General features: G+C 36.8%; 1 protein-coding gene across 2 annotated transcripts in view; it reads left to right on the forward strand.

The window, feature by feature from the left end:
- The window catches only part of LOC126190838 (mitochondrial Rho GTPase), a 192,069-nt gene extending 175,486 nt beyond the window's left edge, over positions 1–16,583 (forward strand). The window contains exons 14-15 of one of the 2 annotated variants that reach the window (XM_049931420.1): positions 3,383–3,454; positions 13,219–16,583. In XM_049931420.1, coding sequence (XP_049787377.1) covers positions 3,383–3,454; positions 13,219–13,345 — 199 coding nt within the window. In that variant the 3' untranslated portion in view covers positions 13,346–16,583. The remainder of the gene's footprint in view (positions 1–3,382; positions 3,455–13,218) is intronic. The other variant, XM_049931428.1, reaches the window with a different exon arrangement.
- Positions 16,584–17,284: the final 701 nt, after the last annotated feature.

Raw genomic sequence — 17,284 nt, forward strand, 5'->3', positions numbered from 1 at the left:
CCCTCACTTCACCACAGCAGCACAGAGACCAGTGCTGGTAAAACCCAGGATTTCACAACTCATCGACTTTGAGCAGTTCAACCTATTTGAATGCAACCCTGAGTTGATGAGCTGTTTAAACCAAGACAATGAGTGAAAGATGGAGGGGGAAGACTACATGAAAAAAGTGTTCGGCTAACTGGGGCTGGGCTACAATGAAGTACCAAGTACTTGAGTCGCCAGCAGGAAAATTTGTTATAGTGTTAGTGGAACTCAGCCATTGTTGGTGAGAAATGGGTTAAGGTAAATTTGGCAATGATTTTACACCACTACCTTGAGAGATTTTACTCAAGAGCAAGAATAAAAAGCAGATTCATTATGACTGGCTAAAGTGACTTGGAGAAAGGATGAGATGGTTTCTGCAACAATTTTTCAGTGGCAGTAAAACTGGACATTATAACTTGCTACAATATATGTTGCCTGGTCTTGATGCCTGGGGAAAATGTAATGTGATCTAAAATTTCACAGAGCTATTGTCACACAAAGGAATGTGGTTTGTTATGGACTCTGGAAAGTCCAAGTACTGCTTCACATCAGGGCTTCCTTGGTAAAGTTAAGTAGAATAGAATCGTTCAGCATTGGGATGGCCAGTGCTGTCATTGTTCATAACCTGTGACGTCACACGGTGGGCAACAATAGTGGGAAAGTCTTATTTTCTCATTTTTCACATGTGTGTCTCATGTAATTTCTGCCTGTATGTCATATTCAACTTGCAGAACAGTGGTTTTGACCTCCAAGAGCTTTTCACAATCTTTTTATTTATTGATTTATTTATTTTTCTGAGGGAAACACTGTCACAGTGTCTCCTTCTGTGTCTTTCATTCTCTCTAGCATTTCCCCCTTTTTTTATGAGGTCGGCTCATTATTTTTTATACGTTTTGAGTATTGTTAGTACACTAGTTGGCCACTTGCATTTCTGGACCCCACTATCCTCACCTCCCTTCTTCTCAGGGAATATAGGTGTGTATCCCTGTGATTAGTGACATTTCTGGTTATTGTGTAGAAGCATTTTAATTTCTGTGTGTTGTGTAACTGAAGGAGAGCTGGGGAACAAGCCCAATGTTTCTTTAGGCAGATTACGGCTGCCTACAAACCACATTAAGTGACAGGCTGACAAGTCGAAACCCACATGCAGGCAAAAAGTTTATTTTGTGGAGGGTAGTTAAGCTGATGTTCACTGACAAGAATTCTTGTAGTGACCATATAAATCAAGAAATTGAAAAAGCTGTGTAATCGTAAGGTTCAAAGGAAGGTACAGACAATGTTCTCTTTATCCGCAAAGTAACTTAATTTTCAAGGACATTTAATGTCTATAACATACCAGTAAAGGGTCAGTTTTTAAAGGAGCTGTCAAAATTATTAATAATATTTTCATTGAGCCTTTTTGTCCATCTGTCTATGTGCATCTGTTCGTCAGAATGTTACTCAAGATTGGCCTGATTTTTAGTTTTAATCATGTGTAAAAAATAAAAAAGAATTCAGTTTTATGTATTTTTACCCGACAAGTGTTGGAGGGGGGGGGGGGGGGGTAATCATGTCCATCCAAATCTCACCAAGGGGAAGTCAACATTTTAAAGGAAACCCCTCATGTAATTAATGAATGTCCCCTCAAGGAAATCCAGTTCGAGGTCCTGTATGCATTGCGAACCTCATGTTCTAATGCAAGTTGAACATTTGTTATCTTCTTCAAACAAGGTACCACAATTGAGAAATGTCATTGGCACAATCAAAGCTGCAGCAGCAGCCTCTTTTTGGCAAACACCAAAAACCTCGAACTCCACTGCTCTCAAAGTTACGTGCTTCTCTGAAGTCTTCGTATGCACACAGGTGGGGTAGTTTGATGAAGCTGTTCATCAATTCACAAACCTAAAAGGAAGGCTTCTTGTCACAGGGCTGTAGTCACTGCAGGACATCTTTGTAGTCATCGGACCCAGATGTCTAACCATGTGGCTACTTTGGATTCAGAATATTTTGGAATACCTTTATACATACCTGACAATGTGCTGGATGACATTGTGTAGATATTTCCATATGCAATTTTGTAACTGTAGAACATTCAAAACCCTGCCTCAGATGTAACCATTCTGTTGTCAGAAGAGGAGCTATACTACAACAGTATGGGGCTCTCATCAACCTTTTCCAATATCCTAGTAATTATGGGCAACAACAGTGTTTGATAATCCTGAAGCCATCATGTGGCAACAGAAATGGATTGACTGGATGAATGGTCACCCCATTGAGAAGTTTCTGTCACTACCTGTTGATATGCTGCAGTCCTGCAGCAGAGATGTCTACCAGCTTGTATGTGATTCCATCATTTGTTATTGATGCTACCACATAGCAATGCTTCAGCTGAGGTGTCATTTTCTTCTCCCTGTAGGCAAAATACTTCTATAGGGTCAAGTATGGGCCACAGCTTGGCTTAGCTTAGCTGTGCTCTACATTCACAGAGATATTAAAGCTTAATAACAACTAAGAGATTTGCCAAAAGTAAAAAAGGAACGCATCACATTAATCAGTAAGACAATCTTTTGATTGCCATTCTTCTAGAATTTAGGCAGAAGAAATTTCTGATGTTTTTATTCAACAGTCTTTTATTCAAATCCTGAAGAATTACTATTTCTCAGATTAATAGTTTTATTACTAAAAATTTCTCCAACAGTACTAAATGTCCTAAATCTGGTATTGTTAATGAAAAGCGCCATTAACAGTTTAATCAGGTAATGATGTACAAGAGCTTTAGATTATTTGAAAAATTTTTCGCTGGACTCCTCATGGAGTCCATGCTGGATCCACACCTGCATAACAGACATAAGTTCTTTATCCATCTGTTTTATACTTAAATAGTATTTTGTTGATATGTATTCCTGACATGCGTTTTAAAATTGCTTTGCACCAGAAACTACACAGTAATGAAAGCTATATTTCATCCAGATACAGCCCATTTTGTGAACTGTTAGTATTCAGAGTTAAAGAAAGTGTCTTTAAAAACATAATTCATGTATTTCATTTAGTTTCATTCCATATGTCATAAGCAGTGTGCTGTGCATCATAAAAGTATCCCACTGTACAGATTGTTAATGTCTGTTTACATTTTTGTCATATTTTGATGAATATATGGAATTTTTAAATTTCTTTTGTTGGAGTAAATTATATTGAACCACTCTAACAGTATTATTTCTAATATTTAATGTCTCTTTCAGTCGATTTCAGGCAGCTTGGATATTATTCTACAAGACAAGGTTTGTTTGGCTGTGTTGTTCCACCAGCGTAAATCTTTGTTATATTTTCTCATTGTTTTCATTTCTTTAATTTCTGTTGCTATATTTATTAAATTTTTCAGCAACCTACGTCGCTTGGTTCATGTTCTTTTATTGCGATCACAACCCAGTGAATGGTTCAATCAATACTTCAGGTTATAATTTTATATTTGAATTTTTGTGCACAACATTTTACGTATCTCAGCATTTACTAATGAATTTGAGAAGTAACATGGCATGCTCTCCTCTGCTTGTGTTGCATGCATAATAATTAAATCTCTAATTTTGTAGAATATGAAGACACAACAAGCATGTGTTGCTTGTCTGTAAATATAATAGAAATGTGCAGTATTGGCCACTGCTCAGAGAAAAATTAACATTTTTCCTTCTCTCTTCATATAAATTTATCTTGCATCTTTGTTAAATGCTTATTGCTTTAATATGTATTTGAACTTAGAAAGTTATACAGAGTAAATGCTTCCATTTGCAATGAGTTCTGCTTTGATTTTAGTGTTTGTAGTTCAGTGTTATGTCACCTATAGCCCTTTAGCAAATTTGTCTGTCAGATTTCTCATAGCTACCAGAAATTTGAATACTCTTCAGCTTATCCTCAAAAAAGAAAAAAAAAACTGCTGTTAATCTTTCTAGGAAGATATGAACCCAGATTTCATATGAATGTAATAGAAAGAGGATGAAGACGTTAGAATTTAACATACAACCTACAGAGGTCACAAGAGATGGACCTCAGTTAGATAAGGAGAGCAAGAATACAGCTTGCATCCACTGTAAGGGATTATACTAGCATTCTTCTTAAATGATTTTAGGATGTAGAGCACCAATATCACTGTAGTAGGACAGATTTTAACTCTTTTGTGAAAATGATAAGGGGAAGTCGTAGGTGGAATATGTCCTTTGGAAGAAATAAAGGTAATAACGTACCACATATTTTTGTAAGGTTTTGATATAACCAAGGACCAGCCACAAGTGTGGTTTAAAAAGTTTATTTAAAACAAACTGTTACTGGTTTTGATGATGTATTCCAGGTATCCTTGCTTTCCTGCTGGGGCCTTGTTTTGTACTCAGTACTGGTTTTGTGCACAAAGATAAACAGCAAATTTTTTGTTCACAATTGGTAATCTTAGAAGTTTTTTAGCTTCACAGAGACATTCGTGAAATTATTTTAAAGTTAATATAATGTGAAGTGTGGTGAAAACTTGCACATTGTATGCCTCTGTGTGACTAATTTGGCCTTCATGCGTTTTAAATTTACTCCATTTTTGCACCTGCACTTTGTGACCATTATGTTCTATGGCAGCACACGCAATCAACATTTACATAAAATGTGGACCAACTGACATAACAAAAACACTAGTTTCAAAGATGTTAAGTAATAAGGATGTTACGTTACAGGTGCTGCATAAAGTAATGGGCACAGGAAAATGCATCTTAGCTAGAACGAGGAAATTAATTTGAAACTCAAAAAGAGAAGTAAAATTATGCACAATAAATTCCAACATGGAATTCTGTTGTAAGGTTTATAGGTGTGAACTATCTAACCAGAATTTTGTGTTACATTGTGAAAAGATAAGGGATTTGTACATTGAAAAATGAATAACGAATCTAAGGTCCATTGTGTAATGTAAATACTTGTATGATTTTTTTAAAATACTGATTACTCAGTTATAATGTAAGAGATAGGTGTAATGTTAGTTTGATGAACATGGGCATTAGATAGCCAACAGTGTGTACATGTCAAAAGCACAATAAGATACATTTTTTGTTACGGTGATAAAACTAACTTTGAACATCAAAATCTTATAGTTGTATTACAGCCACATTTCTCAAAAAGTTAACTTTTTCAAGATAACATATTCACCATGTAGCTGAAGCATCCATTGGTCAGTAGACATATAAACAAAACCGAGTCATTTTAAGCTTTTGGAAAATGTCCTCCTTCAGAGCTAACTATAGTAGGGAGCAGCTAAAGTGGTGGCTAGAGGGGTAAGTGTAGAAGGTACCCCCTAGACAATTTCTTCACACTACCCCATTCATGTTCTAGCAGCACACCTCAGTTACGACCATTTGGAAGCCTTCAGCCTGTACACATCAAGCCAGTCACAGCAATGTATATGCCATCGGACAATGCTGTCTCTATGCTTCATACATTATGTGGGTCTCACTTGAAAGTGACAAGATTCCTGAAATTAACACACAGCCCATTACGATTTTTAGAATCAGAAGGGGCAGTGGCTTGTTTTAAATAATTTATTATGGCAGCAAAATCGTGTTATTGTATTGGTATTGTGTTCTTCAGTCCAAAGACTGTTTTGATGCAGTTCTCCATGCTACCGTATCCTGTGCAAGCCTCTTCCTCTTCAGGTTACTACTGCAACCTACATCCTTCTGAATCTGCTTACTGTATTCATCTCTTGGTCTCCTTTTAAAATTTTACACTCCACATTTCCCTTTAGGACTAAACTCCTGACCCATGATGTCTCAGAATGTGTGCTATCATCCCGCGTCCGGCCATCCTGATTTAGGTTTTCCATGATTTCCCTAAATCGCTCCAGGCAAAAGCCGGGATGGTTCCTTTGAAAGGGCACAGCTGACTTCCTTCCCTGATCCAACGAGACCGATGACCTCGCAGTTTGGTCTCTTCCCACAAAACAACAACAACAACAACAACGTGTGCTATCAACCAATCTCTTCTTCTAGTCAGGGTGTGTTATAAACTTCTTTGCACACCATTTCTATTCAGTTCCTTCTCATTACAGTAGTTATGTGATCTACATATCTAATTCTCAGCATTCTTCTGTAGCACCACATTCAAAAGCTTCTATTCTCTTCAAGTCTAAATTGTGTATTGCCCATGTTTCATTTCCGTATATGGCTACTACAGCTACTTTCAGAAAAGACTTCCTGATGCTTAAATCTTTACTCAATATCAACAAATTTCTTTTCATCAGAAATGCTTTTCTTGCCATTGCTAGTCTGCATTTCGTGTCCTCTCTACTTTGGGAATGTCAGTTTTTTGCTGCTCAGATAGTAAAACTCATCCACTACTTTAAATGTCTCGTTTCCTAATCTAATTCCCTCAGCATCACCTGATTTAATTCAATGACATTCCATTATCCTCAGTTTGCTTTTGTCGATGTTCATCTTATTGGGGATAGGTTGCAATCCTGTTTCACTCCCTTCTCAACCACTGCATTACTTTCATACCCCCCTTGACCCTTATAACTACTATATAGTTTGTGTACAGGTTGTAAATATCCTTTCACTCCATGTACTTTACTTCATGCTACCTTCAGAAGTTCAAAGAGAGTATTCCAGTCAACCTTCTCAAAGCTTTCTCTATGTCTACAAATTATGTAAACATAAGTTTGCCTTTCCTTAATCTGTCTTCGAAAAGTAGTCCTAGGGCCAGTATTGCCTCATGTGTTCCTACATTTCTCCAGAATCCCTACTGATCTTCTCCGAGATGGCTTCCACCAGTTCTTCCATTCTTTTGTAAAGAATTTGTGTTAGTATTTCGCAACCACGACTTATTAAACTGATGTTTCTGTAGTATTCACTCCTGTCAGCACCTAGTTTCTTTGGAATTGGAATTATTATATTCTTCTTGAATTCTGAGAGTATTTTGCCTGTCTCATACAACTTGCTCAGCAGATTGTCATGGCCGGCTGTTCCAAGGCTATCAGTAGCTCTAAGGAATGTTGTCTACTCCTGTGGCCTTGTTTCGACTTAGGTCTTGGAGTGCTCTGTCAAATTCTTCTCACCGTATCATGTATCATCTTCATCTGTGTCATCTTCCATTTCTGTTAATATTGCCTTCAAGTTCACCTCCCTTGTATAGACCCTCTATATACTTCTTCCACCTTTCAGCTTCCCCTTCTTCGCTTAAGACCGTTTTTCCATCTGAGCTCTTGATGTTCATACAAGTAGTTCTCTTTTCTCCAAAGGCCTATTTAATTTTCCTGTAGGCAGTATCTATCATCCCCCTAGTGATATATGCCTCTACATTCTTATATTTGTCCTCTAACCACTCCTGTGTAGCCATTTTGCTCTTCCTGTCAATCTCATTTTGTAGACTTTGTAATCCCTTTTTCTTACTGCATTTTTATATTTTCTCCTGCCATCAGTTAAATTCAGCATCTCTTGTGTTACCCAAGGATTTCTGTGAGTCCTCATCTTTTTACCTACTCAGTCCTCTGCTGCCTTCACTATTTCATCCGTCAAAGCTACCCATTCCTCACCTGATGTTTTCCTTTTCCCTGTTCTTGTCAATCATTCCCTAATTCTACCTCTGAAACACTAAACAACCTCCGGTTCTTTCAGTTTATCCAGTCCCATCTCCTTAATTTCCTACCTTTTTTGCAATTTCTTCAGTTTTAATCTACAGTTCACAACCAGTAAATTGTGGTCAGTTCACACCTGTCACTGGAAATATCTTATAATTTAAAATCTGGTTATGAAATCTCATACCATTATAATAAATCTGAAACCTTCTGGTGTCTCCAGGTCTCTTCCACATGTATAGCCCTCTTTCATGATTCTTGAACCAAGCTGAGCTCTTGGTATTCATACAAGTGGTTCTCTTTTCTCCAAAGGCCTATTTAATTTTCAGTGATATTTCAATGATAAAATTATGCTCTGTGCAAAGTTCTAGCAGGTGGCTTCATCTTTCGTTTCTTTCCCCCAGTCAGTATTCATCTACTATGTTTTGAAAATACTGTAGTGAAACAGCAGCCTCTTCATATTAATGGATTTTCATGTGTTTTAGAAGGTAGGAGCCAAGTACATTATTTCCACAAATGTGTTAAATTATAAAGCTATTTCCATTTTGATAATTTAAACATTTAAGCACTCATTAACTTTGCATTTTAGTTTTAACCTTGGTGCAAAGCTGAAAACATGTGTCTTCTGCTCCCCGCAAGTAAAACTGATGAACATACTAGTAGGCAGTGTATGCTAGGCAATTAATCTGCCTTGTATTGATAATTTTTGGAGTGGGGGGGGGGGGGGGGGGAGAAAGTTACATGAAAAGGGAGTGGAGAGAGGGAACAGCATTCACAACTTTGGTGAGGTAAAGCAACAACAAACACAACATTTAATGCAATTCATTGCTCTTTGATTGCCCTATTCTGGAGACTCACTATCCGAGGAGTCATTTGGAGCAGTGACAAAGCTTTCAATGAACTTTCCTCGGATGCCTTCCTCCAGAAAGATGTTTCCTTGTGGAATTTCATCCTTGCGAACAAACTTAATCCAGTCTTCCGCTATCTCATCATCAGTTACTTCCTCAAGTAAATTCTGCACAACATTAATTCTGGATGGAAATTTGTGGATGTGGCCTTTTCTTTCAGTAGGGCTTAAACATTTTCTGTTGGATTGTATTAGCTGTGGTCTGTGGGGTTATATTAGCAGTGGTAAGGGGGCAGACTTGCAAGCACATGGTCCAGGTGTTGGTGGTGCCTGAATTTCTCCAACATTTCCGCTTTTGTATAGTGGTCTGAAATTGAAATACTTTCTTCCCGCTTTCGCCACTGTGCTATTTATTCCTTCTCTGTAGTTGAATTAGAAATTTTCTCTTTTTTTTCTTGAATGGTAACTGACATTATCCTTGACGATCACACAGCCCTCTTCTAAACTAGGTAATAAATCTAAAAACTAGTGTTTAGATAAATCACTGTTCATTTCTTTATGATAATCACTGGATTTGTGATATGTGAATATTAGCTTTCTGCTTTTGATAAAGTCATATTCATCCATCCCACATGACAGAGATTAAGTCTGTTTCCTTTACCAGTCAATACTTTTAACTAGTCAATGCCATTTGAATCTTGCAAGATGTGCTATCTGGAATGATTTTGAGTGAGCCAGGTCTCATCAAGATAAGTAATAGGCCAATGGTGATTTTCTTTCCTGATGTCTGTGTTTCTCACAATATTAGCCCTATCTGCTTCAGTATTGGATCTCTCCATCTGAATGTGCCTTCCATCATTGAATTTTCTTTACCTAAATCCCGAATGTTTCAGAATTTCACTAGAGTGGCAGGCACCTGTGCAAGCAATCAATCTTGTCATTTAAAGCATCTGCTACCTTTCGCCTTATACAATACTTGCCATGATCATAAAATTCTAATACAGCAAAATGAACAATATATGTTTAGAAATCGTGCAAATCAGTGACAGTTCTTCTTCCACTAATACCTTTTCTCAGAAACTGAAACTTGATTTCCTGGCCACAGGTGTCCGTTGCCCATGCTTCTGTAATTGTTCGCAATATGATTTGTAGGGGTATACCCTACGCCTGTGCTGCTGCAATCAGTGGTGCCAATAAGATTTGATCTCTTCTGCCTTTGTCTTTAAGGTCATGAAGAAATTTGTATACCTTGTTTCACTCTTACTGTCTTGAAAATCAGTCATCTTAACTCACAAACACAATATTTCCTTATGCAAATCAATGTCCTCTTCACAAATGTACACTTCCATTCAGCACACACATAAACAAATGTTGGATTGTGGGTGGCAACCTGCCGTGCCAGCAACTGCAAGCATAAAGTGCATTGTTTCCCACAAACTCTTGTCAATGGTAGGTATGCATTTGGTAGCCATTGCTTCTTACAATGCTACCTGGATGCACTCATGGTGGAAATGGCTCTGTGGCAACATTATGTGCTTCAAATCGCAGACCAAGCCGGAGTAGGCCAAAGGCTTCTCATTGGCACTTAGAAACGGAGGGAAGACGATTGGTGGGAGAACTGACATACTCCTCTCAGCCGCCACTCTTGCCCATTCCTAGTATAGAACAGAATATGCATACACCTCTGCTGGTACATTGTAATCAGGCAGGAAAATTTAACAAGGCAGATGTATTTGTGCTAATTGGCTAAAGAAAGACATCATCCAAAAGCTTAGCAAAGTTTTCTGTCTTGTTGCTCATGTGCCTGCCAACCACTCAACCTCTCAACTATATGGTGAGCTTTCAGTTTTTCTGCTTCCAGTATTTATCTATTCTGCAGTTAGATTCTGGTCCTTCCTTTCCCAGAAAGAACACGTTAATCATATTACCAACTAAAAGAGTGACCTGAGAAAATTTTGCTCTGTTGTTCTTCCTGCCATAGTTCATCCTTCTGCTGGAAACTTTCCTTTCCAATGTAAGTCTTCTACAATTAAGGCAAACCAATGTAATGGCATTAAGATGAATGTTTTGTTCAAAACACAAAGTGTAGTACTATTGTTGGTCAGTAGAAAATACTGAACCTATATGAAAATTGTAAATATGCAGCAGGCAGCAGTAGTAATAGTACTAATAGGAGAGGAATAATTAACATTTAATCTGTGCCAGTATACTTCCAGCCGGCTATCATCTATCTTTCCTGTAGAAAATGTAGAAAACATTTTTGTTGAGACCGATGCAGTAAATGTGGTGGTGCTTTTTCTGTAAGATTGTAGGAAAATTATGATAGATAACTGAAACAGTGTTATATGTTGACCATGTAGTAAATAGTTTCATGTTCACCAAGGGAAATTTGCACTGTAAAAAAATGGTTCTATGCAGTGTGTACCCAAAGACTATGTCAAGTTCTAACTCCTAACTCTTAGATATTCGAAATGTAGAACATATCATGCCAGTTGTTGGTTCCTGAGAAGCTCATATTGTATCTGGAGATGGATATGAAATCTATGCAGATTGAATTTTGTAATAGAAATGCTTATAACTGTGTGTGACATTGGACTTGTGAGTGAGTTTACGTTTTTTGTGTAAGTTTTATCTTTCTCTGATAATCATTCACTGGCTTATTTAAATTATTTCTTTTTCTATCTAGCTGTTTTTCCTCTGGATTTAAGGGGAGGAGGGCTTGAAGGAGCAGAAAGGCTTAGGAGGTAACTGTTCATGGAGTGGGTAGTGAACTTTTGTGGGCAACAGAGGGAAATACATATTACTTTCTCTGGTACTGATGAATCAGGGTAACAATCACAAAAACTGGGGGTTATGAACATAAGGGAAGAAGGAGGGGGCTACAATCTCTTTATAGGAGAGGAGGTAAGGAATGAGGTAGAAAATGAAAATATGAAAGGGTTAGAGCAAGGGAGTGGGGAGGAGACATGAGTTCGGAGAGGGAGGACATTGCCAATGATGAGGCTACCACAAGCTAGGTCAAGCGGACTGCACAGACAGAGGGTAGGGTAGAAGCTGTTTCTCACCTGTGCTATTTAGGGAAGTTGCTGCTGAGGGGAGTAGTCATCTCTCAATCAGGAATCTTAGTAATCTGCCCCTACTTTGTAACCTTCTCTGGCTGATACCTCATTGCTTGAAGGAAGTAACTAACAGTTTCCAAAGCCAGTTGCTTCTAGACCTAATCCTCCTGAAGTTAAGTACTGATGAGCCATTCTGTTTTTCATTTTAATTTTATAGTTTTCTCAATTGAATTTACATTTAAAAAATATTTGTTGAATGTGTTGTGATTCGGAGATACGTTCAATGTGTTCAAAAACATTTACAGTCATTCTAATGTTTAAACTGTTTCTTGCCCATGAAATAATAGTTATAAGATAACATGTTCCTCATAAGAAGGAAAAAAGTAGATTACCAAAGATAATCAATTACCTGCATTCTTTTAGTTAGTGCTAGACAATCCAACCAACAGTTCTGCTATGCAAGAATGTCTTAAACTGTTTTCTAACAATGGAAACTCCAGGTAGGAATATCAGCAATGTAGAACAAGACAGATTGCTTCATACTATAAAGAACACATGTTAATTTGCAGACGGTCACAAGATCAGCAAGTAGCAAATTCTGTTGTTCAACATTTTTGACACGCACCCTCCCCCCCTCCCCCCCCCCCCCCCCCCACACACACACACACACACACACCAGCTTGAGGTGCTGGAGTTACCAGTCATGTGTGCTTTGTTATGTGTATGAATGGTGTGTGTGTGTCTTTTGCTGGTGAAGGCTGTGGCCGGAAGCTTTATGTAAGTGTGTTTTATTTGCGTCTGTCTGCAACTTAACGAGTCTTCTTTATGGTAAGTAGCAGTCTGTCTTTTCCTACATTATTAAAATGTTTTCACATCTTTTTTCGTAACATGCACTGAAGAGTCGACTCTCATTTGTATTGACAACTTTTTGAGGTCTAATTGCCCCTCCCCCTTTTTGAAACATACTACAGATTACAATAATGACCAATATGTAGCAAATTTTGTTGCTTAAACAGTTTTTACACACACACACACACACACACACACACAAATATGAATTTATGTATATGGTCAGCACAGAACAGTTCCTGCTTTTATTCTTGGAATTTTGGTATTTTCATTAACTCAGTGCATTGTATAGTCTTCGCCTTTTCCTGTCTTACAATCTCTTATTTCCAAACAGAATCGCCTGTAGGAAATCAGCTGCTTTGTTATTTAATACTGTTTGAGCTAAAAGTTTCTTTGGGTGCCAAACTTTATTTTTAACATGGCACTCTGTCATAGCATGAATGTCAAGATTAATCATTTCACTTTGAGCTAACAATCGGTTTTTCTGAAATAACTGAAAGCAAAAATCTACATAAGCAACCTGTAATTATTTATAAGATAACTTTACTACTCAGTCTGCTAAAAGTATCCGATTTTTTTGCCATGTTAGTGTAAATTTCAAATGGTACTTGCATTACTATTTATTATTATTGGAGCAGAAAATTAACCAAGCAGATTGATCCTCAAATAGCATTATGTTTCTTGTATTATGACAACTTCATCACACATTAATTGTAGTAACTGAGTTAATGCAATGTATATTTCCTCAATGACTTTACAAAATATTCAAGATTACTGAATGTTACTTAATATACCTGTAACAACAATAACTGTAATTAATTGTTATTTCTGGAGCATACCACTAACACCTGTTAATGACCTTGCAGGCATTTGAAACATTTGAATATATTCAACGGTGATTCAGCCGTTTGGTGGAAGGCGGGACTTGGTATTGCTGCAGCTACTGCTGTGGGACTGCTTGTCGTTAAAGTTCTCAAAGCTGAACGAAGATAGTCTTCCAGTTGCAGATACAATAATGGAGAAAATTCTCTTTGTGCAATAAATTTTCTATAATCATTATTTAACAGTAATTTATACTGTGCATATATTTTTGTACATTCATATTATAAATATGCTGGGCCAAATATGCAAAGGGGAAGAAAAAACTACCTTTCAAGAGTACAAAGCTCATAATTATTGCACCTGTAAATTTGGTGTAAAGATTGTCTGGCTGCTGCAATTGATTTTTAGTTTTTGTACATATTTAATACAAATATCAGAAGTCATCAATATTATTAACATGCTGTCTGTATTTTATTAAAATCATTAACATTTTCATGAGTAAATAATTTATGGCATGTGTGTATGACAAACATGTCAGTTTATCATCATTGTGAATATGGTTTTTTGGACTTTTAGAAAGTAGCTATCAAACAAGTAAGTGCTCATTCACTTTAAGTGACTGAATACTGTTTTCAAGGCATATTGTGTTGTTTATTGCTAAAAAGGTAAGAGTCATTTTCAGTTATAAGTGGATGCTGCAGTGTCTGTAAATGAGTATTATAAATGAAGAATCTAGCTACAGAACGAGTCAAAGTGGATGAGAAAAATACTCACTGAAATTACAACAGTTGTAGTACAACTAACAAAAACACTGGAAAGTAGATATGAACCTCAGAAATAATGTAACCTGAGACTGGTGTCATAAAATCTGTTGTGGTATACAGAATAATATGTGGATGAGAGTAATAATTAGCAGCAGAAAGGAAAACTTTGTCCCTGCCTTAGTTACATTGGATGCTGGTTCACTTTTTACTGTCCTTTCTTTATTCCGTGGCCTTTCTATCCAATAACAGCATTTGATGTCATCTGGTTTGTGTCTTTCAGAGAAGAGAGCTCATTTTCTCAAAATGTGAAAGACAATTTTTTCTGTGTAGTTCTTTTGCTAGTTACACCACAGCAGTTGTTTTTCTGAGTATAACTTTTCTTATTTGAGGTTTTGTTTGTTTATTTAATGTACTGATGGTAATATGAGTGCTGTATACTTTTTTGTATATGTGGTAAAACAACAAAATTCTAGAGATTTTCATTATTCACACAATAGGACAGATGACCCCTCTGAAGCACATGGACTTGACATACTGTGTACATTCAGTATAGGTAACTAAATGATAAATGTAACACGAGTGAAAAGTTCACTAGCCACTATTACTTGTGTTTGCATTCATGTGTAGTCTTACAGTTTTGTAAGATAGTTTTTAAATCAAACCAGACACTGAAAAACTAGTTTAGTTTTTTCTGTATTTCATAATTTTATGCATATACCACTGCATTACACACTGTACCTTGAGCTCTAAAAAGGAGTATAAGTATACCTTGCTTGGAATTGAAACTTAAGCATACACTTAAATCCTTCTTTAAACATTTTATTTCTCAATGTATGATATGTATATGTGCATCGGAGATTTGTAAAACAATAGGTGCTAAATTAACCCAGTAAAGCTTTACCCTTGCTGATGATAGTATAGTACACAATTAATGCTCAGAATATAGGTTTTGTAAGTCATAGGACTCATATTTTAATTATTATGCTCAAGTCACAGTTTTCTGGTATTTATGAGGGACAGGCACATCTACAGCAGTTGTACTTAATATGTGGTTAATTTGTGTTCGGTGTAGTATTGAATGTAACAACAAAAGTAATACTGTTTTTCCCATACTAGTCACTTAATGAGAATGTTGTGTAGGTTATATTTATTTATAATTTATTGTTTAAATTATTTGCATATATCTAGTGGTTTCAGTCTACAAAATTATGTTCATAATTTGTTGTTAAATTTTTATGAGTAAATTATTTTATATATAGTGGTTAAGAAAATATGAACTTGTGGCAAGAGGCGAGACTGACTGACTTTCAATTCGTTCTTGTCTAGCAGCATAAAAGATACTGCAGCTCTTTCAGGTTAATTATGCATTTTAGTTACAATGGTGCTAGTGAATAAACATGTTCATCCAGTGTGGAGTATTATAACAAATATCAATTCTAAGTGTTATTGTTAACAATACTGGCAACATAATCTAGTGATTTACAAACCTGTGCAACTGACAGATGTTTATCTATGAGCTAGGGGTTGTTATTTCAAGGGTCAGTTTACACGTGAAGATAAGTGTCTGTTAACACAACTGGCATTTATAGTATGTTTGCAATGTAAAAGTTAATGTACTGCGCAGTTATGGTGAAGACTGCATGAGCATTGGTTCTAAGATTTTTGTTTATGAGGAAAGCATAGTTAATAACAAAGGGATATGCGTAAGTAATGGTAAAAATCTGTCACATATGGTATCCATGTAGTGAATCCATGTATGTCTCCATATTCTTCGAAAACTATTTCCCTATTTTGAGGTAATTGGTTGCTACAGTTTGGGAAGAAAAAAAATTATAAAAGTTACTTGTGTAGTAGTGCAGTGAAAGCAGATAATAAAATTGCTTACAAACCCATGTGTGTTGTTATGGTGTAATCAGTGAGAAGTAGGCATTTAGGAAACAGAAATGACAATGATTTGGTGACATTAATCATTACATTGCTGAATTCATTGAGGATGAAATATTACTTTCTGTTCTTATCAGGGATGAATGGCATTTTGAGATGGGGATAAATGGTTAGAATAAGCAACATATCGGATAACAAAGGTGTTTTTTAGATACATATCTTAGAACTGCCAAGTTTTATCACTTAAATGCGTAATGACATTATTGTTTTGTGTTTGGGGGGACATTCTCATGTACTTGACAGAGTGCTCATATCACGAGCATCAGATCACTGAGTAGCCAGTCAACAAGGAAATAACTCATAATCACTATTGTATTTGTACTCTTATTGACTTTTTGGTCATGTGAATGGGATTAACACACAAACTGTTTTTCTCTCTTCCCTTCCCCTCATCCTTCTCCTTTCCTTTCCTTTGTCTTTTCAACATGTTTCTTTTTTCTATGTACTTATCAGTAAGAGTTGAAGTGGTTATGGGGGAGTAAACTTTGTGCAGGACCTTCTGCCTTCTTAATTTCAATTTTGATAGAAAGAGGGACTTCCACATTTGAAGTAGTGGCTAAGTTTCAATATCGCAGGCATCGGCTTGTCTGGTGTGTGACTCCAACTTTCCTCTTCCTTGTTTTTGTAGCATTTGACATGGCATCTGCTCCACAATGTGTTATTACCTGTTTTAATGACACAACAATGCTCTTGTAAAACAGTTAGTTTGGTTATTACAAGGGCTATTCAGAAAGTAGGGAACGTTTTGACATTTACCGTATTTACTCAAATCTAAGCCGCACTTGAATCTAAGCTGCACCTGAAAAATGAGACACGAAATCAAGGAAAAAAAGTTTCCCGAATCTAAGCCGCACCTGAAATTTGAGACTCGAAATTCAAGGCCGCACCTCCAAATTGAAACAAAGCTGGTCCATTGTAATATGAGACACAATTTAGGCCGAATGAATGACGATACAGCTATAGTAGTTTGGTTCGAGTCGTAAGCTTAGCAGTTAAGCTTTACCAGGTAGCCATTGCTTTGCGTCAGGCGCTCCATCCGTATTTATACGGGTACCGTTCCTTTTTCACGTGCTTCGTCTGGTTTGAATTGATTGCTTATTTTTCTTTGATCTGATAAGTGCCGTTCTCTTTGTTATAGGTGTTTACGTCACTTGAAGCTGAAAATGCATTACTGTACTGTGTCATGCATTGTTTGTCGCATTCTGATAATGAGTGTTTACGGCCTGTCGCCGCTCGCGGCATGGCTTGCTTTTGCGCATGCTACAGCCGTTTGCAATAAAAAGGAGAGAGAGAGAGAGAGAGAGAGAACGGAATCGTCTCATTAGGGAAACAACGGCAAGAGATTGTTATTTGTTGTTACTTACACTGCTACCTTCTTTGATAATGATCAACAAGAACCAAA

The sequence above is a fragment of the Schistocerca cancellata genome, chromosome 1 (assembly GCF_023864275.1).
Source record: "Schistocerca cancellata isolate TAMUIC-IGC-003103 chromosome 1, iqSchCanc2.1, whole genome shotgun sequence".
NCBI classification, from domain to species: Eukaryota; Metazoa; Arthropoda; class Insecta; order Orthoptera; family Acrididae; genus Schistocerca; species Schistocerca cancellata.